Below are 27,473 nucleotides of genomic sequence, written 5' to 3'. Positions count from 1 at the left end.
ATGATGTGCTTATACGTCCAGATCTAATGTGCTCTGTGCTATTCTCTAGCGCATTTGGCTCTGCTCCAAAGATTTCCAAAGCTGCTCAACTGCTCTCAAGATTCACACACGTCACGCTAATCCAGCACCTGTGTGTGTGTGTGTGTTCAGCCACAGAGGGATTGAGGCTGACTTACATCACATGGACCAACACGGTCTGCACCTGCAGAAAACTGTTACAGCACACAGGGTGAAAATGTCAGTGAAACAATAAACATCACTCCAGTTTACATTTTTAACAGTTTATAACGTAATTCAGTTATGCAATGCACTGTATTTGTATGATTATTATATAACCAATCAGGAAAACACAGATTTTTGTGTTTGCTGTTCACTGAAAAGGTGCCTAAAATTGAATAGTTATTACTATATTTTCCTGATTTGATTGTGCACACTATATTCTAACATCTTGTATCTACATATTTGAAACAAATTTTTTTCAAAACACTGTCTCTTCTCAGAACAGTAGAAATTGACAGCACATTTGCAGGTTATTATGCTTGTGTTGAGGTGTCAAGTCTGCCCCTTAGTGTTATAACATGGTGTTGCATGGTGCAGGTGACAAAATCCAAACTATTTTCAGCGTAGTCAATATTAGCTCATAATCAAAGCAATAACCAACAAAGCATGACTTTTAATTTAACTGTCATAATTACACTAAATATAGCAGGGATCAGCTGATCTGCTGACCTGTCACCTCACTGTAGAGGGGAAATACAGGATTGATTGAATACATGAATGAAGTGTATTTGTGTAGGGACTTGACGATGACATCATGCCATGTCAGTTATGACAGGCACGCCTCCACAGCCTCCCTTACGATTGGCTGTTGCTCCAAATGAGTCTCTGCCTCCATGAGAGAGCAACCGGTCAGCAAACAGACCAAAGCCAGAGGGACCACCTTCACACAGAGAGAAAAGACATAATACAGCCAGCCACCACCATACATTCCTCCAGTGCTTTATGCACCCTACAGTCTCCTCACCTTGGTCCTGTTTCTGGCAGTGAGTGTGTGCGTGGCGATGTCGGAGGATGTAATGTCCGCCGTCAGCTTGTCCACACGGTAGATGGTCTTCAAGAGAGCTTCCTCACACTGGGACTCAGGACAGCCAGACAGCTTCTGGAAGGAGACAGCTCTAATTTAGCGCCAAAATCTACTGATTCTTCTGTCTGGGATTACTTTTTTACACCACTAAATAACAATATCAATTGAGACATGTCCTGCATTATTACATAAGCTTGTGGCTCTATCTATGGGAGAGAACCTGGGTCAAAATGGAAATCTAAAACCTGAATTGTTTCAGTTTATTTAGGGAAACGCACCATGAGAGTACAATATAACGCTGTGTGTCATCACATTACCACAAACAGACTGACACACAGAAAACCTGGGGTCAGACAGTGTTCATTATAGGAGGTCTCTTTGCAAAATATATAATTAAGCTGCCATCATTTTTTGTGCTGTGTGTGCACTGTCCTAGATAGGAACACAGGGGCAAAAGGAGCCCCAACAGCATTTTATTTTGGTGGAGTTGTCAGGTTTAAATCCTGTTGATCGGCCATGAATGGTGTCATTGCATATACCTGGAGTAAACGTGTGGCTCGGCAGTAGAGTTTGCTGTTGGTGACCTGCACGTCGATCATGTAGTTCTGGTAAATCTTCCCCTTTAAGACGTGAGCGCCGGTGCTCACAGTGTTCAGCAGCAGCTTAGTGGACAGCTCCCACTGCTGAGAGAGAGGCGGAATTGATTTTTTTCTTCTTCTCTGCAGTTACATAATCTAGACTGAAAGGAAACAATGCATACAAAAATAATAACATCATCTAAAATAAGACCTATAGAACACGAGGAATAAGAAAAACTGAAAATCAATAAAGACTAAATTAGTTTTTATAGTTTTGAAAAAAACTCTTGAAGGAGGATGGGGGACAAAGAAAAATAGAGTAAATGAGGAAAAACAGTTATTTATCATGCTCCAGTGAGTCACCGAATCAATGTGTGTGTGTGTGTGTGTGTGTGTGTGTGTGTGTGTGTGCAGCACCAGGTGTGCTAAGATCCCTGAAGCAGGTGATGACCAAGTGATTTTTAATGAGGATAAACACAGCTTATTGATGTCCTCCTGCAAAAAAAAAAGAACATGCAGACTTTATCAGATGGATGAATGGACAGACGGACAGACAGAGAGACAGAGAGATAGACAGATAGATACTTGTTGTACAGCAGCTGCAGTGTCTCCATCAACCCGATGATAAACAGCGTGGAGGTTGGACGTCTTCTCTCTCACTCTGCGCGCCAACTTCGCCACTTCACTGACATCGTCTGCGGAGAGAAACCGTCAAGACCCACGTGTTGATTTGGGACAGAATCCAAACATGAGAAAGATATCTCACCGGAGTGTGTGTAGATAAGAAGAACGATGTCCTGGTCATTGAGAAAGGGCAGAACTAGATGCAAAAAATCCTCATGTGCTATGCAAAAGTCAGGACCCTACAAGAAAGTAAAAACGTTATATGTCCAAAAATCTCCTTAAGTAGACGCCATGTATTTTTCATGTTTAATTATAGGGCATGTTTAATTATAGGGCTTTAAGTTAAAATTATCAAGATTTTCATATTAAACCCACTTTTTTAAAGCTTTTTATGGCTGGTATCATTTGTTTCCTTTATGTAACATAATTTACATTGTCAGTGGCGGAGTCATTCCTGTGCTGAAATAGTGTGCACGTGCACAATGGATGCACAGGAAATGACACATGCACATACAAACTGAACTCTGGGAGTTGTATTATTAAGAAGTTCTCAGCATTACCACAAGTGTTGTCAGAACTGAAATCTTAAACATTATAACTTTTAAAATAGTAAATAATAATAATAATAATAATAATAATAATAATAATACATTTAAAAAGAAAATCTCAATCCACAAGGTGGATATAAATAGCACTTGCAAATTCAAGTAGTAGCCCTTGATTGAATGAAGACCACCCAGCAGTATAATCAAAAGATTAAAGCAGATTAATTGAAAACAGACAAGTCCTACTGGGTTTCATAAAGCAGGTACAGGATGTATTTCATGTTAATCCTGCTCTGGGTTAATCTACAAGTCAGACACAGCAGAGACAGATGTGTCATTACACGCTGCAAAATAAGAGCTGGATTTCACTTACGGTAATTGGATTTTACTGGCTTTCAGTCATATTCATATTTTGTAAGGCCTTATAAGGATTTCTCAGACTTGTTGAACACCCACAGACAAGCCGGAACAGAAATCTCCATGTTTAGAGTCAGCGTGTACTGTACTGACAGCAAGAGTGTAGTTCAGAAAAATGTTCAATCTCCTGTACAGTGGCATCGTACTTTGTTTACAATATGTGGTTACACTTTATTTGACTGTATCTACATAAGAGTGACATGACACTGTCATGAACGTGTCATAAACATTATTAACAAGTCATAAATGTTTAGGACATAACGCTTCATTTAGTAAGTCTCATTCGCTTTTTGTCATGACAAGTTAGGGTTAGGGTTAGGGTTCATGTGTCATGACTGTGTCATTCATGACAGTGTCATGTCACTCTTATGTAGATACCTTCAAGTAAAGTGTTACCCAATATTTACTTGTTCATTCATTCTAATTTTTCTCTTTTGTTTAAATGATGTTATTCCATTGTTTCCTTTCACATACCAGTGGACCCTCATTGTTGTTTAGCTCTCTGTATCCTCCGCTGATGAAGCCCCGAACATCTTCATAGTCTTACACACAAACACAAACACAAACACACACACACACACACACACACACACACACACAGAGTTTTGGTGTATTCACACTTTCATGCGTGATTTTGCACAGTATAATCTCCCAGAAAAAGTGTTAATTCAGGTGCAAATGAAGTTTGCTGCTAATGAGTGCATCACACTCCTCTCACCTGCTCCAAACGTGGGGATACACTCGCTGGCGTCAATGAGGCCCAGCGTGGCCAGGGAGCCCCATCCCAGGTAACACACACGCCTACCACACTGCAAACTGAAACACAGAGTAGCAGATAGTTTGGTTCCAAATAGGTCAAATCTTTGCAGAATAGTTTGTATTGCTTAAAACACAAATTATATCATCTTATACATTTGAAATGTCTGCAGTACTGTCTGTTAAATGAGCATCTGTGTGGGTTGCCAGCATGGTCATTTTCTCTACCTGTGGATGTCATTATTCAATGCAGAGATTCAATGCATTTCAACCTTGCAACAAATACACTTTACTGGGTTTTGAGTGTTTTAACTATTTCTTTATTTCAGTGTTTTTGTGAGCTGTTTTGATGAACCACTAGCAAACTGGCAGCTTAAGAGAGCCAGGATGCTGATCTGAATCAGAAAGAGTCTGTTTGCCTTGTTAAATAAAATACAAAGGTTACAGTAAAAGGTGTAAGACAGGGTTTTTCACCTCTTTCCAGCTGCCTCCAACAGAGCACTTATCCCCTCTTTCTGAGCAAAAGTGACATCCAGAGTTTTCTCGTATGCTCTCATGTGCTGCAGGATGCCCCTGTTGGAAAGAAACACAAAGGAGCTAACAACTGCTGTGTTGTGCATAGTAGGGCTGTGCTATTCATCAAATTTTGATCGCAAAAAACAATGTAATCGAGAAAAACATTATGTACATTACGTTTATGTACATGTAACATTACGTTTTGCAAGTAAAACTCTTATTTTGTCTTGTGTTCTGAGTGGGGGAAAAAAGTAAGAAAACGGGAAAAGTAGTAAGGGAAATTTCACAGTTCAAGGCGTTTTCACTGTTGATTTTGTCTAACTCTTTTACTGATTAAGTCTATGAGTAATCGTGTTAAATAATCGGGATTTCAATATTGACCAAAAATAATTGTAATTATGATTTTTTTCCATAATTGAGCAACCCTAGTACAGAGTTGGAGACTAGAGGACCAAAAGTGTGTAAGATGGAGTTTCATTATAATCTTAGAGTCCCTCTAAGATCTTAAGAGTCTCTCTAGTCAGCATATACTGTCCAGATGTGTGTATAAGTACATCAACTACACCAAGATATTCAGGTAAATGAAGACAAAGCCTGAGATCATTTAGAGTCTTTTAGATGCATGCTTACTTGTACGTGTTGTTGTTTGTGAAGGTGGCAGCATGAGCAGCAGACAGGATAACCTCCAGGAGAATCTTAGTGGCACTGCCTCCTTTCATCCTGGAGGAGCCACTGATGGCCTCCGGCTGAACACATTCACACACACAGTTACTGGCCAAAGTATAGACACACTGCTCTCTTGAATCACACAAGAGTACAAGTAGAAGTTCTTACCCCAACCGCTGGGTTGATGAGGAAAGCCTTTTGACTTTTGGTAAGCTCCTGCATCCTTTGCGCCACACTGTGAAATGTGAACGTGCAGCCTGGAATGGACTCATCCCTACACATTGTTATTTTGGATGTTAAATAAGCTTTATTTTTTAAATCAGAATGGACATTTCATAGAAAATTATCCCCGATTTACCAACCTCATAATGTTGAAGGAATAATAGTGAAGTACACACAATCACACACCTAGCCTGATGTGTAGGATTGAAGCCAACCAGTACAGGAGTGTAGACCTCAGGGTGCTGCAGGCAGAGGTCCAGCTGACCCGCCACAAATGGAGCCTAAGCAGCCGAAAATCAAATGTACACAAACTAGCTTAAGTTGTATGCATGTTTGCGAGGTCCTGACTCATAAATTAACATTCTGTCCCAACACTGAATTCAGATTCTGGCCAATTAGAGTGGCTTACAGATAGTCCACAGGAAATACCAATGAACAAGACCCGCTTCTTTCCCTCACAGACCTGCAGGGTGCCAAAAACATGGAGTGGTCAAATGCATGTTTTGCTTTAAAAAAACATCTTCACACACACACACACACACACACACACACACACACACACACACACACACACACACACACACACACACACACACACACACACACACACACACACACACACACACACACACACACACACACACACACACACACACACACTATCCCTGACCTTCTTTAGACTGAGCATGCCCTGTTTGGGGTCATCTTCAGGCGCTTCTTGAGAGGATAACAGAGCCCTGTGGAAAGTGAGAGAAAGACAGAGTATTTTAACATATTAAAAAAGTAAGTCACTTTTAAAAGTACAAATAACACATTCTTCGTCTTACAAATGAAAAGATGAATTCATGAGCCATAAAACACTCCCTTGTTTACCTAGTTACCCTCAGGAATTTGGCTGCTACAGCTTTATTTGGTCTGGTATGACCAGTAGCTATGGTGGCTAATGTTAGCTAACGTAAGCTAACTAGATATTTCTGATTATCACTGATATAACTGAATTAGTTTGCTGACGTTATAACTCTTCTTTGCTTGTGCCATTATTACAATATGTTTAGTATGTCATAGATAGAATTTTAATAAACACAGTGTATTTGTTTGTTTGTATTTATTTGTATATAAACACGGATTGTTTTAAATGTTTAAATGCTAAAACATAGTGTAGCAGTGGCACAAGAAAGATTATAAAATCAGGAACTGCCTCAATAATGTAGTAAAGGTTTTCTTGCTTACATTAGCTAACATTAGCCACCATAGAATAAAGCTAAATTAGTTTTATTACATACAATTTACGTTTTAATTTTTAAGTGGAAGAGTGTGTTAAAAAGTTACATGTATGTTTGAAGCATGTTTCTTATTCAATGTAACAAAAACCCCAGCATACCTGTCTCCTCCTGCAATGATGTACGAATAAACTGAACTCTGGTTCAGCTCCCTCAGCGCTCTGTTAAAAGTCGACTAACAACACAATCACACAACACAGGAAGTCATCACTTTTCATTCTTGAAAGAAGTTGTTTGCTTCCGGGCGTGCAGTGGGTTAAATCACATTTCAGTGTCAGGATTTAGAGAAATGGCCGACCCAAAAATGCAGAGACGACGGGGCAGTGTTAAGTTCAAAGATTTCATAAATAAAAAAGGTTACAACAAAAAGAGTCCTGAAGTAAGCAGAGAAAAAATAGTTCCAAAAAATGTTGAGGAAGCCAAAAGACTAGAATCAAAATAAAGTGGAACACTGAGACAACCAGGGTAGAAATACACACACACACACACACACACACACACACACACACACACACACACACACACACACACACACACACACACACACACACACACACTACACTACAATGATCTGACAACAGACAACGACAACACAGAGACTAAATACAAGGGTAACAAGGGTGAAAAAAGGGACAGGTGACATGAGGGCTCAGGAACAGGCGAAACACATCAGGGAAGACAATCACAAAGGCGGGAAAACACAAGGCAGGAAGTTAAACAAGACATGACATGGGAGAAATCAGACTACAAAATAAAACAGGAAACTGAAGCATAAAACATACACAAGGATGAAAACAGGGTAAAACGCAACAGAGAACACAAGAGACAGTAAACAAGGAAACGGGGAATAAATTAACACAATTTAACAGGGAAAACTATAATAGAAAATCGCAACCGTGACATTCAGGACAGCTTTTACCGTGATGAGGAAAGCCAGTCGACCAGAAGTTCCACAACCACTCAGTACGACGACACTGTCCCGAGGATCCTGTGAAAGAAACACAAGACAGGCTTTAACAACGTACCTGACTGAGCAACAGAAATACAGACAGTCAGAGAGTACATACCTTGAGAATGCGCTCCACCTTCTTAGCAACCTCCATCAATGTTTCCACCACTTGTTTACTCAAAAGCCTCTATAAATGACAATTTAAATAAATCACTTCCTTAAAAGAAAATTTTCAGAATAAAGTTTTGTAACAGGCTACTCATTGTTTATCACCTGTTATTATGGAACCCACGCAACTTCTAGGCAAGACCCGCCCTTCAATAGCATTCACACACTACTATTGGCCAGGCGTCCATGCTTGGTAACGCTAGGTAACGTAGCCCGATTTGTTCAGGTCCTATCCCCTGACCAATCGGTTATCCTAACCTTAACCACTCGAGGCCAATGCCTAACCCCAACCAATCGGCCTGCTCCATATGGTGGGACTTGCCTAAAAGTTACATGGGATCCATTATAACGCGTACCTGGTAGGTGGCTCCTGTCTCTTCCTGAAACATCTGGGCATCACAGGCCTGCAACATCCTCACAATACCATTGGCTGAAGCCCGGTCGATGTCACGGGTCAGGGGGTTGGACTTCTCTGAAACAGGAAGTGACGGTTCATAATCTGGGGACTGAGAAGCATAAAATGTCAATTTTACGAATAATTCAACTTATTTGCTGCATTCAAACACTGTTCTACCAGCCAATCCAAGAATTAGTCAAATGTAAATTGAAACTACATATTAAAATAAATTTCTTTGAATGTTCGTTTATGTTTTTTATGACAAGCAGGAGATAATGATAATAAAGCTTCATTTGGAGTAATAGTTTGATATTTTTGTGACATACATTTGTTTGCTTTCTTGCTGAGAGATGAGAAGATTAATGCCACTCTCTATGCTAAGCTAGAGAAAGCATCAGGTTATCTTAAAGATGGGAAATGTATGAAACAGCTAGCCTAACTCCAGTCTTTATGCTAGCTAAGCTGACCAGTTTCCGGTCGTATTGCTTCATATTTAGCGTACAGCATGACAGTTATATTAGTTTTCTCTATGCAGCAAGAAAGGAAATATGTGGGTCAACTCACCTCCCATTCATGCATTGTGGATAGACAGGCAGATTCCGCCATCGTCTGTCCTTTTCTGCCAAAAACAGTTTGTCACAAGAAATGTCCGTCCATGCAGCCAGTTTCCTTTTTGTCAGTCACAGGATGTGAAATGAAAACCACAAAGTGCTTGGCTTTATCTGTGGTGACAAAGTTCACTTAAGGACCTTTGTGACTGAGGAGTGAAAGGAAGTAGCCTACTATGGTTTCCTCTGTCGCACACCAACACAAATGCACAGAATATCTGTGGATTCATAGCAGCCAGGGTTCATTCTTGCAACTATTTTATAGGAAACATGAAAGAAAGAAACTGCAGTCACTTAAAATGTACCACCGCAAAAAGATTTGGAACACAGAGATCAAAGTCAGCAACAGAATTCTTTTTAAAGTGCTCATATTATGGTCATTTTCAGGTTCATAATTGTATTTAATTAAAAGAAACCTCATATTTGTGTTGTACTGCACATTGCTGCAGCTCCTCTTTTCACCCTGTGTGCTGAGCTCTCTGTTTTAGCTACAGAGTGAGGCATCACACTTCTGTACCATCTTTTTTAGGAGTCACACATGTGCAGTACCTAGGTAAGGACTACTAGCCAGTCAGAAGCAGAGTATGAGGGTGTCCGCGCTAGCAGCTAGGCGAGCATTATAACGTGTTACAAAGTGACGCACGTTCGTCATGGAAGTAAAGGCTGGACTACAATAGAGCTGTTTGGAGCAGTTTGTGAACAGTGTTTTCTCTGGAAGATGGTAAGTCCCTTTGGGGTGGACTTTGGGCTATATAACATGCACAAACAAAAGATATATAACACAATAAAGGAAAGGGAAAAAGCCAAAAAGAATAATATGAGCACTTCAAAGAATATCATCCGCACTGCCTCACAAAAAAACTCAAACAGTGAATGTGCATCCATCCTTCTCAAACATGCTTTCAGCTCCAGAGTGTACAAAAGATCCAACTAATTCTCAGCAGGGCAAAAATATTTACACCCCAGCAGATTGTGGAGTCTAACATTTCATCGCTTTCAGAAACTGTTTGCTGCAGCGTGCCTCACTCCTCCAAACTCCCACCACTGTCTGTCATAACTGCCGGCTAATTGCTGTCAGTGACACAGCATCTGACATTTTTCATGTTCCATCAACAAAGACTAATATTATTTCTCCACACAATTTATATATAACTCCCTGTCACGTCTTTTTTTTTCTTTTACACAAAATACATTTCATATAGATGTACGCTGGAAAGGTCAGAGATTAGTGTGACGCATGTGTATAGCCTCCTACTCATTACTAGCTCACGCTGAGTATTAGACATCTGAAGTACATTTGGTGTTAACCTCTCTGAGTCACTCCAACACCACACCTGCGTAGAGCTGAGTGATAAGTCAAAGCCAGGATGGAGTGCTGCATCAACACAGACATGTCATAATATGCTTTTTTTTTTTTTTATGTTTTGGGGCATTTTAGGCCTTTATTGGATAGGACAGTTTAGACATGAGAGAGAGGGGGAGTGACATGCAGAAAAGTGCCGCAGGTCGGAACTGAACCTGCCACCACTGTGTCGAGGATTGAGCCTCTGTATATCTACTCTATGCTTTTATGTTCAGGCAATATCAGTAGATATACATTGTTTTCCTTGTTTTGACTTTTACAGAAATCTAACAAGCCATTTAAAATGTAAATATCTGCCTTTATCGAGCCCACTGCTCAGCCTCTGTGTCTCCGTCCTCACTGAATGATGCAGCAGCACACTCTGATCAACAACATCTGGAGCAAGTGTCTTGTTCATTTTGCTTCTCAGGAACTGTGTTTAGGTACCTTTCAAATACAACCGATTCAATCTATGTAGCTCTTCATAAATAATAAATTCCTGACCTGAGTGGACCCTTGTGTTCCTTGTGTCTCGACTTATTCAAAACCTGCTGCAGCGCCGCACTGCACATTGAATTTGGCACCAAACCATGAAAGGTCCTTCGATTTAGAGCAAGCCGCAGTTCTAAGTTTCTAATTCCTAATTCTCCTCCCCAAAGGAGCGAGAAAGTCATCACCACTTAAGTAGCTCTTCTCATAATCAGCCTTAAAACCCTGGAACAGGAAATGGTTCATTCAGGGTGCAAAGGGAAAAGACGGTCAGAATTGTTTTTGTCAAAAACTGTTATGAGCTCTGCAGTAGCCTAATTCTTGTCTGACTCTAAGTCAACTCCAAACCAACTCGTTTGATCACTGATATCTCAGATTCTTCACTTTATATATATAATTAGCGTTATTATTAACGCGTTATTTTTTTAATATATATATTAGGGCTGTGAAAATAACGCGTTAATTTCGATTAATTAATCTGACAAAAAATAACGCGTTAAAAAAAATAACGCAGATTAATCCATTCCATATTGACGTTTGACCCGGAGCCATTCTAGCCACAAATTCGACTGTAAAATGAAGGAGAGAGACGAAAATGTGCTGCCTGGATCATTGATTGGAACATTTAGCTAATTTTTACTTCTTCCTGCCAACCCTGGCTACCGAAATCTGCTGCCACTGATATGTCTGCTCTTCTCTCTGATGCTCTGAAACGGACGATACAGGCAACACAAACATCGCTGCACGTGACGCTAGTTAACACTATACTCGACAGCAGCTAACGTTAGCCTACCGCTAGCTAGTAGCTGGATTAAACACTGTTAAAATGCTGACAGCTAACGCTAAACGGTGTAAAGTTTGACTGTGTTTTACTGTAGAGGATTCAACACCGGTATGTAACAATCTGCTAGCCTGACAAGCCAGCTGCCACTAGGGTGCGTCTAGATTTCTAGGCTAGCAATCTGCAGCTGCCGTCGAAAAACAACACAGACGGTGCGTTCAATGAAACTGGTAAACTACAGCTGTCTCGTGGTGCATTTGAAGTTATTGTAAATGTCCTTTTCCCATCTGGTAGTTGTTTTTGTCGTTCAACAGCAATTTACTAGTGAAATAAGTTATTGTTATTGTTATAGATTATTATCAAATCATTTAATTTTGACCATATGGCCTTAGCAATAAACAAGCCCTTCTTTAATGTCACCGACTGTTGTTTAGTACCCTTCTTTTTTCTTTTCTTTTTTTACTTTCTTAAAAAGTATCGGTTCAGGCACCGTTAATTATGTATGCGATTAATTTCGATTAATTAATCACAGAGTATGTAATTAATTCGAATATATATATATATAAATAAACATTTTTATAGCTTTAGTCTGTTTGCATGTAAGTGGGGATGAAGGTATGAAGAAAAACAATAAAGAAAGGAAAAACATGGAAGGAAAATTGCTATGAAAACCCCACTTACTTTTACTTTTGTAAAAAAAAAAAGAACTTACATCGTGGGATTACTACTGATTCTGAATGCCTTGTCCACCACTGTCATACTCTATTTAGCGGTTGGAAGTAATCTGTGTCCTCCCTACTGTGCTCACATTATATTTAACTGTGGTATCTCTATTCAGCAAAATAAGCCAAATAAAGCTCCAGTTAACCTTGTGTTTTGGTTGTATTTTGCCAACATTTTTTTTTGTGCTCCCCTAATTCCCTAATCTCCCATAATTAGTCTCTGAATGATGACAGGCTGGTAGGGTTTGTTAATAAACTGAAACTCAGGACTTTTCCACAAAGCCCTTGTAGCACATTTCAGCATATTTGTGGTGCTCTTATCTCGCTTTGTCCTCACAGTCATTCGCTGCCAGATTAAAACTGTCATTTTGTGCCTGTCTGGTTCCATTCATTTCAGAACAAGATCATTGTTCTGATGTTTTGAGGTTTGCAGGAGCTGCTGACACTGCCTACTTCTGTCTTAAACAGCCCGTGCTGTTCAGGACATCAACACGCAGGAAGTATTTGATCTCAAGTCCTCTGGCTTTTTTATAATTAATTTGGATTAGGGGAGAGACTGCAGCTGCAACCTTCACAAAAAGATGGTTGTTTTTATTGCATATACATTATTTTCATACATTAATTGTATATTACACGTTTTTTTTCCATTACTGTTTATCAAGAGTGCATATTGAGCCTCATACTTTCAATAAAACAGGAAAAAAGTTTCAATTTGTTTACTAGGAATGTAGATGTGACATGAAAATTTATTCATGAAAAGCGATACATATAGTCAGTTGTGGACAGTAGTGTCAAACATCTACCATACATATGCCTCTGCAGGGTATATTTCTCTGCATTCTTGAAATATTTGGTGTAATTAGCCATTAGTTCAAGTGTTAATGATGTCACTCACTCTAATTGTCTCACACACAAACAAACACACACACACACACACACACACACAGGCACATATACAACCATTGACTCCCTCTCCCTGTCTTTCAGCCGCACAGCCACAGTCGTCATGACAACAGAGAGGCTAATCTCCAGTGGACAGAGAGATAGAGAGAAAGTGCAAGTGCTTGCACAGAAACGTGCTTCTGAGAACGAGGAGCAAGTGTGTGTGTGCCATTAAGATATGCAGTGCATGCTTGCATATTTCTGAGTTTGTGTGCATTTAGTAAAAATAAATGAAGCATGTGTGTGTGTGTGTGTGTGTGTGTGTGTGTGTGTGTGTGTGTGTGTGTGTGTGTGTGTGTGTGTGTGTGTGAGAGCACGCTTGTGAGAGGGCGGCTGAGCATGCACGTTTGTGATGTAGCCTGTGCTAAATGTATTTCTACTTCCATTAAATGACATTACTGAATACGTTTTTACAAAAGGAATCACACAATCATTCATCATTCTTACAAAATCCTTATTTAGTCCGCCCTTCCACTCCTAAAAACTCCTAAATCCACTTCTTTTGTTTTTCCTTCATGCCATTTATCAGGCTTTTCTTTTCTTCCCTTACTATTAAGTAAATCATCTTTCCTTCTCTCTTCATCTCTTTTTTTATGGCTCAATCCCTCAAAAATGGCTTCCCTAAATCTTCCAGTCATCCTCTCTCATGCATTCTTCCTGTCAATCTTGTCATGCTTTGGAACAGCTTCAGCTTGAATAATCTTCTCTCTTTTGCTCTCTCTGTTTCTCTCACATCACTCCTTTCATCCCTCCTCTAATTCCTAAATCCATCCCTCTTTTCTATCCACGGCCTCTTAGCTTTCCAGCTCCCTCAGTCCCTACTAGTTTCTCTCACACACACACAGTGTCCATCCCAGTTTCTCACATTCCTAAATCCTCGCCTCTATATCTCCCTGCTAGGCAAGCAGGGATCACACACACAAAACACACATTATGTTATGGCTGATTAGGCTGGCAGAGCCACAGGGCAGTAAGCCCACTTTAGGGAATGATGGGGTGGGTGGATGGAGAGTGTGAGGGAGAAAGAGAGAGGTGGGAAGTGCAGAATAAGCGATGGGTGGAGGGGAATATGAAAAGAGGGGATGGATAGAGGAAAGGATGATGATTGATGGAGTGATAAATGCCACATGGTGGGAATCTCATTTGTCCTGATCTTTTAGAAGGAGGAAACTGATTTCACTGCTCCTATAGGCTACAGAGTATTGTAAAACCAAAAACATTTGAATGCGCGTGCACGTGCGCATGCCCGCGTGCAGATGTGAATTCGGGGTTGAGGTTCTTATCCGGTAGAGGGCGGAGTGAGAGAGAAGTGAAGATCGGGGAATCTGGAGCTGCAGAGGGCTGGAGCTGCGGAAAGGAGCGGATATAGGCTGCAGCGGATGCCGGGTACCTGCAGCCTGAGTGCGTTCGGGATGAAAGGCAGGAGTCGGGGGTCCACCGGTTGACTGAACAGGAAGACTTGTAGTAGCACGAGTCGTGGTTTGAGAGACTGGTCTGGTGTCCGGTGCGCGCCCACACACACACACACACACACTCACACACACACACACACACACACACACACACACACACACACACACACACACACACACACACACACACACGCATCCACATTCTCAGTAGTCTACGTCTTAAGAGCAGCAGGAGATGCATTACGTCATAGCCTCCCGTTGCCCTAGATGACCGCGCGCGCGCAGGACGGGATGATGCAGGGTTGCTGGACTAGAACAGGAAAGGATTCCACTGCTGCTCGCGAGCGCCCGGTGGCTGTGTCTCTACTGGACGAGGAAGAAGGGGAGCCGCCGTCGCGCGGCCGCTGGCGCTGATGGCTCCTCGCGCCCCAAGCGGGAAAGAGACACAGCAGTCGCCGCGGCGCGAGAGGGAAGGGGACAGCAGGTATCTGGGAAGTGACGTGGTGTCCGCGCCCCACGAGAAAGCACAACGGTGCGGTTGTCGTGCATTTCGCAGGAGGGCAGGAGCGGGAAGGGGAACATGGCCGCGCAGTCGGACGGCGGCGGTGCCGGTGTCGGGTGCGGCGGCGGGTTCGCCCAGCTGTACGATGTTGACGGCGAGGAGCCGATGGACTCTGCCGCGATCCACATCTGTCAGTGCTGCCGCACCTCCGCTTGCTACTGGGGCTGCCGCTCAGCCTGCCTCGGCTCTCTGCTCGGCGGGGGCCAGCCTATCGGAGGGGTCGGCATCCGGGAGACTCACTGCCCGCCCCGGGAGCAGCTGTGGCTGGACTGCCTCTGGATCATCCTCGCCCTCCTCGTCTTCTTCTGGGACGTTGGCACGGATCTGTGCCTGGCGATGGACTACTATCAGAGACAGGACTACCTCTGGTTCGGCCTCACTCTCTTCTTCGTGCTGGTGCCGTCTGTGCTGGTCCAGATTCTGAGTTTCCGCTGGTTCGTGCAGGACTACACCGGCGGGGGGCTCGGCGAAGTGGAGGGGCTGACCAAGCGGGGCGCGGTGGCTCTGGGGTGCCTTTATCCCGGCAGGGACCGCCTGCAGCTGGCCACCATCTGGCTGTGGCAGGCCACCATACACATCCTCCAGCTGGGACAAGTGTGGAGGTAGGGTGGGGGGGGCACAAACAACAACAACACACACTTGATCCTAACCTGTCACCACACTCCCTCCCTTTATCTCCCAATTTAATTCAAAGGGACTTTATTGGCATGTGTTTCTTACACACACACACACACACACACACACACACACACACACACACACACACACACACACACACACACACACACACACACTTAATGTTGCTAATGAGTAGAGTGGCATGTCTACTCAATGTAGCTAGAAGAAAGCTAAGCCCATTTCACAGTGACAGGCAGAGGAAGAGTAAGAGAAAAACAGGGAAAGGCCTCCCCAGCACTTCACTTAATATCTGGGAATGACAGACATATATTAAGAGAGACAGTCAGGCAGTGAGAGGGACACAGAAAGACAGACAGAGAGAGAGACAATTTGATCCCACTTTCGAAGAATGTGACTTTCACACTCCATAGCTCTGGTATATTAACTAAAGATAATATATTAGAGACATCCACAGCGTGTTTTAAGGGCCGACTGAGACGCTGTCCATGGTGCTGAAAATATTTTCAGCACCATGGACAGCGTCTCAGTCGGAGTCCTTTACTTTAGTTGAAGAACAGAGAAATCAGGGCTGTGTGTGTGTGCACAATTGTGTATGCACATGTGCGTGTGTGCTCATGTGTCTGTGTCAGCGTGTGTGTGACCAGTGGAAAAACGGTGTCATGGCCCTTCCCATGAGAGTCAGCATGCATGGAGAGTACAAAGAGGAAAAGCATCTGTGTTTCTGGCAACACATCTCCCTCTCTCTCTCTCTCTCTCTCTCTCTCTCTCTCTCTGTCTCTCTCTCTCTCTCTCTCACATACACATACACACACACACGGCCAAGGGTAGGTGCTAATTGTAGTGCTAAAAGCACTGCCGGGAAAAAACAGAAACACACATGGACCCTTTTGCTCCTATGCACACACACGCACACACACACACACACACACACACACACACACACACACACACACACACACACACACACACACACACACACACACACAGTATTGCAACTGTAGGCTCTTATGTGTGCTAGCTTGTCTCCAGCCTCCTAGCCCTCTATGCAAGGACAGTGTTCACTCCCATTCCCTCCCCCTCTCTCCAAGAAGACTCCTTAATGGTGTCCACTTGCCTCAAGCCGGGTGAGCAGCAGGAAGAGTGATGATTGTGTGTGTGAGTGTGTTTACATCCTGTTGTGCTACTCAGCTCATCTGCTTTGGCCTCTCTGTGGTTGTAGGGTTAAATCAACCCTTACACACACATACTTACAGACACACACACATAGACTCTACCTCCATGCACCCCACCCAGTAATCACCCCCTCAGCCAGCAGAATGGACTCTCCCACCTGGAGGAAGTGGAGGGGCAGGAGAATGAAGAAGGGGAGGGGGTGGGGATGTTTGTAGCTGAGGAAATGGTAGGGCCTGATTGAGACAGATCGCTTAGAGATGGAGAGGCTGTGGAGTGAAGTAGGGGTGGGGAAGGAGAAGGAGGAGGAAGAAAAGGTTGCACATACACAATGTGTAAATGGGGGGAGGGGAGTAGAAAAGAGTGAAAGCAGAGAGAGATAAGAGGGAGTGAGAGTGGTGCGGGTAGGGTGGAGGGGTGGAAGATCTTCTGAATGCGGTACAATACATATGGTTGGTATCCCTCTGTGTTAAGGCATTAAGTGGCTCTCAGGGCCACCTGCCTCACTGCACAGTAAAGCCTCAATCCTTAACCTGAACGTAAATGCAAGGACTTCCTGTTTACAGATTTGAAAAAAGCCAAAGAAATTGTGCCTCATATTTATCCTTCATTGTTCTTGAGTCAAGGACAAACAGCATTTTGCTGTTTGTATCTTATTGTAAAGCTACATAATCCATTAATTTGGCTTAAAAATGGTTTGTTTAGAAGCATTAACATATTTGAAGAATAGGATAATAAGGATAGGTTGGGATATATGAGATGGCCCTCACCCCAGAGTGTCCATCAAAACACAGGATGTCAGGGTGGATAACTTTCACTCTTCAATTCAATAGCATACAGCACAGCAAAGCAAGCCCATGTGTATTATCTCTACAAAAGGAAAAAAGGAAAAAAACATTAACAATGCAGTGAAAATTCTAGAAATTGTCAGCATACTGTATGCCCATAACCAGTCAACCCTGTTAACGGTCAGTTTTGTAGATGGTAAAACTTACTTATCAGACCACTTTCCTCTATCTTGCTGTGCCACTAGATCGTTAATTTGCCAGAAGCCCTCCCATGACTGGTAGCCCATGTGCCTGCTCAATCCCGGCATCTGCATTAAGCCAGACCTGATGTGAACATAAAGTGGTGTGCATGCACATGTAGCCATGTTCCTATGGATGGTGCATGATTTATGTTTTGTGAATTAAGCTTGTATGTTTCAAAGCAGATGGCTGTAATAGCCGTACATGCAGAGTCATGCATAATGTAGGAACACATGCACACACGCTATGACACCCATGAATGTATAATAGTAGCAGTATTTACTCACAGGGAAGCAGGAGGATATCGTTAGAGTACATTTGCATACACGTACATACACACACACACACACACACACACACACACACACACACACACACACACACACACAAACTTTGTAAGTGCCCTTAGGTATTTTAATTGAAATCACTGCCTACATCCCACCCACATGTACTGTAGTTGTGCACATTTGAAATTCACTCAGTATGTATGGATCAGAATTTTGTCATGGCTGTTTGTTCATAAAGAGGTTCTAACAACAATCAGACCAACCTAAACATATTTTTAGTAGTTCAGTAGGGCTATAGGTCATGACTTTTAATTCTGTTGCTCAGAATGTTGCATTCACATGATATTTCTGATATTTGTCAATTCATGATCATCTAGATATCTGTCACTGTACCATGTGCATTAGGGCTACAACTATTGACTATTGCTATCATTAAATAATGAGTTTTCCTGAAAATAGTGAAAATGGCCCCTGGCTATAGCCAATGGCTATAATTTATAGAGGTAAGATATTAAAATTTCTTTTTTTTATCCAACAAATATGCCAAACCAAAAGATTTTCAGGTAACTATCATATATGATGACGAAAAGCAACGATCGACTAATCAACTAATCGTTTCAAACCCATTTTGCATTGCTGTTTATCAGGTGAAGTTAATCTATCAGATTATTTTATGAAGGATTAATGATAGTAGTAGAATCAGTGATCTTTTTAAAACAAAAGTTACAAGCAGGCAAAACACAGAATTAGTGAGAAAGGAAATAATCCAAAAATGGCATTGAGGATAAAAACAAAAGAGGCTCAAAAAATGTATAGTGTTTTTATTTTATTAATCTTACCTCTGACCCCCTGCAGGTACATCAGGACGCTGTACCTGGGCATCATGTCGCGTCGGCAGAAGGAGCACCAGCGGCGCTGGTACTGGGCCATGATGTTCGAGTACGCAGACGTCAACATGCTGCGGCTGCTGGAGACTTTCCTGGAGTCTGCACCTCAGCTGGTCCTGCAGCTCTGCATCATGATCCAGGAGAACCGAGCCGAGACGCTGCAGTGTAGGTGGAGCACGGACTACACCGGATGGACTGACTTCAGTTCTTCAGACTAACAACAGCTACATGCCACATTAACAAACATAACACCATGGTTTCATGGAGCCCACAAAGCACATACAAATCCACAGCTGCACACACAGTAATTGGCAATTTGCACACATCATGCTCAGTAATTTGTGGCTGCAAATGGTGCTACATTTGGATTTTCACAGTGATTTTTTTGTTCAGGAAGTCCTAGAAAGAAGGCACAATCACAGGTGTCAGGGCGATGTGCTAGCCAAACTCCATCAGCCTCCTCTTCCTTATTCATCCATGAAATGTATCATCTAGGCGGCCACCCACTGGTGTTATTCATCTCTATCACTCTGGAGTTTTGGGACACATTCTACTTGTACTATTCTAATGCAAATATGTGACTAGTGCAGTGCAGGGGGTGGATGCGCACAGCAGCTGGGACATTAAAAATAACTTCATATTTCAGACTCATAGGCGTGATTACTAAATGTTTCTGTCGTGTCACACATTACTTCTTACTTAAGGATGTGCTCACATGATTACACATAACGCCCCCATTGACTCATAATAATCTTGTGCCCATGTACTTTTTGTTTCACGAACCTGGAAACCTTGTTTCTACTTTGTTCTGATTGATTCACTCAGAGAAAAAAATATGCATCCACATCATCATCCGCCTCTGTTCTTTTTTTCGCCTCCTGTGACTCTCCTGTGACTCTCTCTGTAGGCATCTCCTCCCTGGGCTCCCTCTTGTCTCTCGCCTGGGTTCTGGCCTCCTACCACAAACTGCTGCGAGATTCTCGTGACGACCAGCGCAGCATGAGCTACCGCGGGGCGCTGCTGCACCTCTTCTGGCGCCTCTTCACCATCTCGTCCCGCGTCCTCTCGCTTGCCCTCTTCGCCTCCCTCTTCCACATCTACTTCGGCATCTTTGTAGTTGTTCACTGGTGCGCCATGGCCTTCTGGGTGGTGCACGGAGGCACCGACTTCTGTATGTCCAAGTGGGAGGAGGTGCTCTTCAACATGGTGGTTGGCATCGTCTACATCTTCTGCTGGTTTAACGTGAAGGAGGGCCGGACGCGGTACAGAATGGTGACCTACTACATCGTGGTGTTGGCCGAGAACACCATCCTCACTGGGCTGTGGTGAGTTAAACCGAAGTAGCTACATTGGCATTTCCTTGCAATCTGAACCTGGATGCAACTACTGTCATGTTTAATCAAAATTAGAAAGAAAGGCGGGGGTAAAATAAAATTTTAAATCAAACTCTTGATAAAAAGCCAGTGCAGGGAGGAATTGGCTAAAACACAGAATGTAGGTATACCGTCGCTGTTGGGTGGAAACCTCATACCCCCATATTTTGTCTTTTTAAATTTCTTTTAATAAATCAATGCTATTGATCACCCTTTACATCTGTCTGTGGGTTTCACACATATTTAACCAATGAAAAGTATTAAAAAGAGCTCCTGACTAAATCTCGTAACTCCATTGGATCCTCAAATTGTTGGCAAGACGTCATAACGCCACTCCGCATGCAAAATTACAAATCACACCATGGCCACGCCAAGACCCGCCCTACGAAGCAGCTTGATTGGTTGGGGTTAGGCATTTCACCTCGAGTGGTTAAGGTAAGGATAGCTGATTGGTCAGGGGATAGGACCTGTACAAATCAGGTTACGTTGCCTTGCGTAAGCATGGGCGCCTGGCCAATAGTAGCTATTGAAGGATCTTGGTGTGGCCATAGTGGGAAAAAACATATTGTGTGCCGCACACAGCAGAGTTGAAGGTAAACAGTGACAAGGTGAATAGCTCAATAAAATGTTTTCAAAATCGCCTTTTTCATTAACAATTTTGGACATACAAGGTTTCCGCCTGACAGCAACAATATGCACTCTAGTCTACACAGAGCACACACGCTTAAGTGCACATGCACACACTCACATTAAATTAAACCCCATTCTGCAGGTACGCCTACAGGGACCCAGCGTTGACTGACTCCTACGCTGTCCCAGCGCTGTGCGGCGTCTACCTGACGTTCGCTGGCGGCGTCCTGGTCATGCTGTTGTACTACGGCTTCCTGCACCCTGCCACCGCCCACCTCCAACCGAGCCCTGCCTCGTCCTGCTGCGCCCAGCTGCTCTGGGGTCTCCCCCTCCCCCCGTCAGCCCCGCCCACCGCCCCACCCACCCCTGCCCACATGACCAAGTCACAGACGGAAGAGGATGTGGCCGAGACGTGTCTTCCCGTCTTCCAGGTGAGGTCGGCGCCCATCACCTCCAAGCCAGAGGGCCCCCTGATAAAGATCGACATGCCCAGGAAGCGTTATCCAGCATGGGACGCCCACTACGTAGACAGGCGCCTGCGGAGGACTATAAACATCCTGCAGTACATAACGCCAGCCGCTGTGGGCATCCGCTACCGTGACGGACCCCTGCTGTATGAACTGTTGCAGTATGAGTCCTCACTCTGACACACACACACACACACACACACACACACACACACACACACACACACACACAACATCACTACAGCTAAGCACATACACACCATAAAAAAGACATGTATGTATACATGGATGTTCAGATTTAGAAACACATTCTCACACCACACAACGTCACACTTGATGTAAGCACATATACACAAAAGCAATCTGTCACACTTTTAATGCGCGCACGCACACACACACACACACACACACACACACACACACACACACACACACACACACACACACACACACATTCCTTGCGGGCACCTACAACCTGTGAGTCCCATGGCCATGACTCAACAAGCTGCTTCAGCGCGAGTCCATCTCTTTCTCTCCTCTATCTTTCCAACTCCTCTGATCACTCGTCATCTGTTCTCATCGATTTAATATCACACGTTTGCTCTCCGCAGTGAAGAAAAAACAAAATATTGAAAAATGAGCGCAGTTTTACTTCGGAGTCTTTGACCACCGCATGCCGTTTACGTTCGCGCACTCTTTCACGGGTTTCAGTAGAATAAAAAGAAGTGACACAAAGAAAGAACAAACGTCACTTTTAATAAGGAGTTCGTGAATGTGTTGTCGTTAGTCTTGTCAAAAGGTAGTGTATATATTTTCTATGTACAGAAAGGATGTTTTTTATGTACCGTTACGTTGTTGCCGACTGGGGACAAAGCAGTTGGACACATCGGTTTTGGGGGTTGGTTGACAAGGTTACCAGGGAGAGTAGCGGAGCATGATGGGAAAGATGGAGACAGAGAGGGTATGGTATTTAATGAGCACTCAAACAATTTCACTTAAAGTTTGCGCTACAGGAATAGTTTCACATTTTGGGAAATGACACATATTCCTTTTCTTGCCTGAGTTAGATGAGAAGATCTTTCTCTCTCGTGTCTATACACTAAATTTGGAGCTAGAGCCAGGAGTAGATTAGCTTAGGTTAGATGCTAGCCTGTCTACGTTCAAAGTTAAAGAAAGGAGAGATGAAATACTGGTATCAATCCTCTCATCTAACTCTCAGCCAGAAAGCCAATAAGCATATTTCCCAAAATGTCAAAGTATTTCTCTAAGCATGCCAACAATTAAGCATACACTGTGTTCGGTGACAGCTGCGACATTAACTCTAAAAGTGAGAACACGAGAAGTTGTAGCAGCTCAAAATAAGACCCAATACCTTCTGAATGGCTGCCAATGTGCAACTAAAAGATTACTGTGCCAAAATGACAATGTGCATTGGAAGAATTAGTTTCCTGTCTGAAATATACTTCAAAACAAAACTAGCTACATCGGTTATGGGGATTTGTAAACATTACAAATCTACAGGCCATATGCTCAAAACACATTTCTTATTGGTAAGAGGCCTGTCTAATGTAGTCCCTTTCTCTCACTCAACACCTTGTATGCTTAGGTGTTAGCATGAAGCTAGAGCTGAAGATCTACTGAGGACAGATGGATGATTTTAATGCTACAGTTCTTGTTGCTAAACATGTACACTAGTCTATGTGCCAATCTCTTTCCATCTCCAAAATTGTAAAGTCAAACAGAAGAATCAAAAACACAGTGGCACCATCATCTTATAGATAAACGCCCATGTTAGTGGAATAAGTGTTAACTGTCTGCTGTATGGTTATATCATAAATATCAGCGAATACAAGAAGGAACTTAAAGCAGAGCATGCTGTTCACACTGATTTTCTATATGTGTATGCCGTTTAGGGCTCCAACAGTTCATCTCCATCATGTTCTGTTATGCTGTGGGTTAGATTTTCTTTAGCTATTCCGTCGGTTTACCTTGCAAAAATGAGAAATCGTCTCAAAATTTTCAACTAAAAGAGCGAATGCATTTTGCAATTATTTTTGTCTACGTCTACTACTACATTTCCCTGTGTGTGATTTCTAAATCATGTTGATCCCTCACTAACAGGGTGCTGCCACTGAAGCTGATATAAAACAGTTTTGGACTTTAATCGTCACAACCCTCTCAATGACTGGTCTCCTCCTGTAACGAATCCAATACCAACTCCTCCAAATCCACCCACGGCTGAGCTGTGATGTATGGCTCATTATTTTTTGGTTTGTTTATCCCTTTAATCCAAGCTGTTAGGTTGGCAGGCGACAACAAATTAGGCGAGATATCAGTCATCAGCCCGTCGACACGCCATCAGCGGGCCACCTAACACCGTGTTGCGAGTGTTTGCAAGGTAGTGAAAGAGTTTTTGCCGTCCTACCTTTTCTCCAGCCCCACGTCAGTGGTACAGCAGGCGAAACCCAGCCATTAGACATTTCCGATGGTGCGGTTACAAAAGATGAACACAAACACACACATGCTTCTTATTATAGCTGCTGTCCAAGAGGATCGAGCAGGTGAACGAGAAAGATATTGCATTTGTTAAAAAGGGGTACGTCAACATTTTGGGGGGCAATTTTGGCCTCTCATTTTTCCTTGTGCAGGTGTGTGAAATTGTAGGGGAAAAAAATGATTTTATCAAAGGCCATTGAAACTAAGGTTGAAAGCAAGCTTGTTTTCAATGAGTACAATTTGTCATCAAATGAGCAGATCCATCAGAGCTTGAAAGCAAATGGCAAGAAACAACAAAGCAACTTTGATGGTCTGGCAGGGAATGAATGGAACTGGGCCAGTATATAAACTGAGAGGCTGATGAGGGAAGTGGGAACAGGTGTGTAGATGGCTGGGGCAGTCAGGTGATGGGGATAGGAAGGGAAGTCTAAAGGGCATCTGGTGATGAATGAAGAGGCCTGAGGAATAGGGAATGTGGTTGGAGAGGAGGGAGAGAGAGATATGTTGTTTTCTATCATTACCAATATGTTGAATCCTTTTTTGGGGGATTTTGAACTGTTATAGACCAGTGGTTGTCTTTTTGGCTTCTGATCCCCTAAAAGAGTACTCTCTACCACTTTAGCTTTGCACTCTTTTAACATTGTTGGACTCACAATAGACAAGATAAAGATAAAATCTAAATCGATGCAGCAGAACCAGACATATTGTGTATTTTATTACACATATTCTTCTTCCTTATAAAAATCCTGGCGCCTACGTTACCCACAATGCAACTCGACCACCAACTGTTTGGTCAGAGAATTAAGTGTGTTGTGGCTAATGGTGGCTAATTGCCTCATGGTGCTAGACTCCACACCCCCCAAACTATTTTTATTTTCAAACTTGTAGTCTTCAGCCCCAACTGACACTGACTTGTGGCAATTTATCAGTAGTACTCCCTAAGACCTTTAAAGAGACTTAGATTGTAAAATCATTGAATGTCCTCTCTTCCTGCTTTCCTTTTCTTGCGACCCCTAAGATTTATCTTGTAACCCTTATTGGCGTCTCTACCCCCTGGTTGGGAACCACTGTAATAGACTAAATAATTAATCAATTGATCTAAAAAATTATCAGCTGATTAAATAATCATGAAAATAATAATTAAAAAAAAGAATTCAGCCAAATGTGGCAGGTGAAAAAGGAGCCTACAACACCAAAAATGTTGACGTATCCCTTAAAGTTTGACCACCGTGAACAAAGAGTAAGCTTACATTACTTTTCCGTGGTGCTAGCCGATTAAAAACAAAAAAGAGAACATCTGTTACTTTGCTGCAAGCTAGATTCAGTAGGTGCAAACGCGCAACAGAAGCAGCAGCATTGGTGTTCATATGGTGCAACGCGCTCAACCTACGGAGTCAATTGGTTGCTAATCCTTCTTCATATGGTGCAAATATGAAACACACATGTACTTATGGTGCAATAAGGGCAGATTGTCTCTTTAAATTCTATGGTGCATCTTGAGTACTGCCTTCAGTTGCCGGCCAAGGCTGTGCCAAAGGCTCCGTCCAAATGGGCAACTGCTCTTCCTGTCCTGCAGAAGCTATGCAAGTCTCCAACGCAAGGAGATGTGCTTAGTGTACATGCTCACAACACATATACACACACACACACACACACACACACACACACACACACACACACACACACACACACACACACATGGTTTTCCTCTACAGCATGGAGATATGCTTAGTACACAGTAAAAAGTAGTCTAACAATATGGGTTGTGTCCCTACCTCACCGCTTAAACACACACACACACACACACACACACACACACACACACACACACACAGACACACACTAATGTCCAATAATCCCTTACCCCTTTATAATTTGGGAACAATATTCATATGGTGCTATTGAGTAATGCTGGATGGGTTTTGTATTGTCGTGGTGACAGTGGTATGAAGAATTTAGCCAAATATGTTTAGAGTGTTTCACGCTCAGATTGATTGAATCGTGTAATTCTATCAACCTGGGTTTCCTCAAGTAGAGAGTGAACATAAAAACAGCAACACCTTCTGTCTCTGAGAGCGACACATAAAAGCAACAATGCCTTATCCGCTCGACAGAACTGGAGGTGGACTATTATTTATTTTTTTAGATATCCGAGTCATGGTTAAAGACGAACTTTAGGACTTTAGGATTTTTGTTGGTCCACTCTGATGTGGATGTGAACATTCACTGTACATTAAGCATGGGTTAGAGCGTGTCAGAGCACAGAAATCGAAGGAGAACAGCATACTGTGTTAGCACGAAAAAAAAAAGAATATGTGACATTTAGAGAATACAGTCAAACATTTTCTGTTCTAATCGTGCTCGTGAATTTCTTGCATGAATGTTTTAGATTTGATGGCACACGTGCTAAGGAAAATAAGTGGTTACTGCAGAGGCTTAAAATGTAGAGTCACCGCTTCGTATGTGCTTCTGGGTTGTTAAAGGGAGATTTATGTTGAGCTCCAGCGCAGCTGTCCCACTAGCTTCTCCCTTGTGCTAACCTCTGACCTTTTGACCCAAACCATGGCCCCTTTGCACCTAGCGCTCCAGCCAACCAGAGATCAGGTTTAACACAAATCAGGTCTGACACAACCAAAAAAAATACAGTTCCTTCTTTGTACGGAAGTATTCATGTGTGGCAGTCAGACTCGGCTGTAGCCTCATTATCCAACTGCAGGTATCATACCTTCTTACCATCTCCATTTTGTTTTTTTTAAATTCAGACTACCCTTCATATTTGGATCCACACTCTACAGTTGAGTCTGCATGCTACAAATGTAATTTCTTCCTTCACCCAAAAACCCATAGCCTTAGCCAGGCCCACTCTGTAAGACAAATCCAGTCAGTGTTATTGTATGGCTACACATTCACAGCTATGCAAGGTTACAGACAGAAAGGTTCTGGGCTTGGATAACCTTTACAACAAAAAAAAATACCACATCACTGTTCTAATGTGTTGCTTGTTCTTATTTCATTGCCTTTCTTTTCTGTTGAGTTGAAGAAAGCCGAAACCACAAAGTGTTAATGTGCAACAATGCAAACTTTTTTCATTTGTTTACTTTTTGCAATTGTTTATAATAATTTGGTAATCGTGCATGTCATTTCTATGGACTTAATTTACATTTTCCTCTATCATGTTTGTCTGTTGGTGGGTTCAAATTGGTCAGAAAGGGGGTGTGGGGGTGGAATGCACCTTTTAGGATGGATGCAACCTCCCTACAAAGGAATGTGGATCTGATTGTGAAAAGTAAAACCAGAAAGTTATCTTTTTATTGTTTGGATAAACACATAAATGTTCCACTATCAGGGTCTGCAAAGCATATGAGGCCTGTGGTTAGGCTGTGTGTGTGTGTGTGTGTGTGTGTGTGTGTGTGTGTGTGTGTGTGTGTGTGTGTGT

The 27,473-nt window shown here is 42.7% G+C and overlaps 2 protein-coding genes across 4 annotated transcripts; one reads left to right on the top strand and one right to left on the bottom strand.

The window, feature by feature from the left end:
• Window positions 1-416: 416 nt before the first annotated feature.
• gckr (glucokinase (hexokinase 4) regulator) lies at window positions 417-19,110 on the bottom strand. 3 transcript variants are annotated; one of them, XM_039793611.1, is made up of 20 exons: window positions 19,024-19,110; window positions 8,767-9,064; window positions 8,162-8,311; window positions 7,756-7,824; window positions 7,608-7,676; window positions 6,790-6,863; window positions 6,079-6,145; window positions 5,818-5,871; window positions 5,595-5,689; window positions 5,355-5,460; window positions 5,151-5,266; window positions 4,479-4,577; window positions 3,967-4,064; window positions 3,723-3,790; window positions 2,429-2,525; window positions 2,248-2,357; window positions 2,080-2,157; window positions 1,624-1,767; window positions 1,025-1,159; window positions 417-940 (listed from the first exon to the last, which is right to left on the bottom strand). In XM_039793611.1, the coding sequence occupies exons 2-20, from the start codon at window positions 8,806-8,808 to the stop codon at window positions 827-829; spliced, it is 1,785 nt and encodes a 594-aa protein (XP_039649545.1). In that variant the 5' UTR covers window positions 8,809-9,064; window positions 19,024-19,110; the 3' UTR covers window positions 417-826. The 3 variants fall into 3 exon arrangements, with proteins under 3 accessions (XP_039649545.1, XP_039649544.1, XP_039649546.1); XM_039793610.1 differs by lacking the exon at window positions 19,024-19,110 and having other exon boundaries at window positions 8,767-9,232; XM_039793612.1 differs by lacking the exons at window positions 2,080-2,157; window positions 19,024-19,110 and having other exon boundaries at window positions 8,767-9,232.
• On the top strand, window positions 14,358-27,473 carry LOC120554607 (XK-related protein 6). Its single transcript, XM_039793613.1, has 4 exons — window positions 14,358-15,662; window positions 19,040-19,236; window positions 19,979-20,396; window positions 21,217-27,473. The coding sequence occupies exons 1-4, from the start codon at window positions 15,079-15,081 to the stop codon at window positions 21,719-21,721; spliced, it is 1,704 nt and encodes a 567-aa protein (XP_039649547.1). The 5' UTR covers window positions 14,358-15,078; the 3' UTR covers window positions 21,722-27,473.

The sequence above is a fragment of the Perca fluviatilis genome, chromosome 24 (genome assembly GCF_010015445.1).
Source record: "Perca fluviatilis chromosome 24, GENO_Pfluv_1.0, whole genome shotgun sequence".
In the NCBI taxonomy this organism is placed as follows: domain Eukaryota; kingdom Metazoa; phylum Chordata; class Actinopteri; order Perciformes; family Percidae; genus Perca; species Perca fluviatilis.
The sequence above is the reverse complement of the archived record's forward strand: the minus strand, read 5'-3'. Positions and strand labels throughout refer to the sequence as shown.

What these genes read in the sequence shown, in the direction of transcription:
- LOC120554607 (XM_039793613.1), top strand. Translation starts at nt 15,079, where the DNA reads ATGGCCGCGCAGTCGGACGGCGGCGGTGCCGGTGTCGGGTGCGGCGGC. An exon ending in CAGCTGGGACAAGTGTGGAG is followed by an intron (nt 15,663 to 19,039) that starts GTAGGGTGGGGG and finishes GACCCCCTGCAG; the next exon opens with GTACATCAGGACGCTGTACC. An exon ending in ACCATCCTCACTGGGCTGTG is followed by an intron (nt 20,397 to 21,216) that starts GTGAGTTAAACC and finishes CCCATTCTGCAG; the next exon opens with GTACGCCTACAGGGACCCAG.
- gckr (XM_039793611.1), bottom strand. Translation starts at nt 8,808, where the DNA reads ATGGCGGAATCTGCCTGTCTATCCACAATGCATGAATGGGAG. An exon ending in AGGTGGAGCGCATTCTCAAG is followed by an intron (nt 7,677 to 7,755) that starts GTATGTACTCTC and finishes TTTCTTTCACAG; the next exon opens with GATCCTCGGGACAGTGTCGT. An exon ending in CTGCCAGAAACAGGACCAAG is followed by an intron (nt 941 to 1,024) that starts GTGAGGAGACTG and finishes CTCTGTGTGAAG; the next exon opens with GTGGTCCCTCTGGCTTTGGT.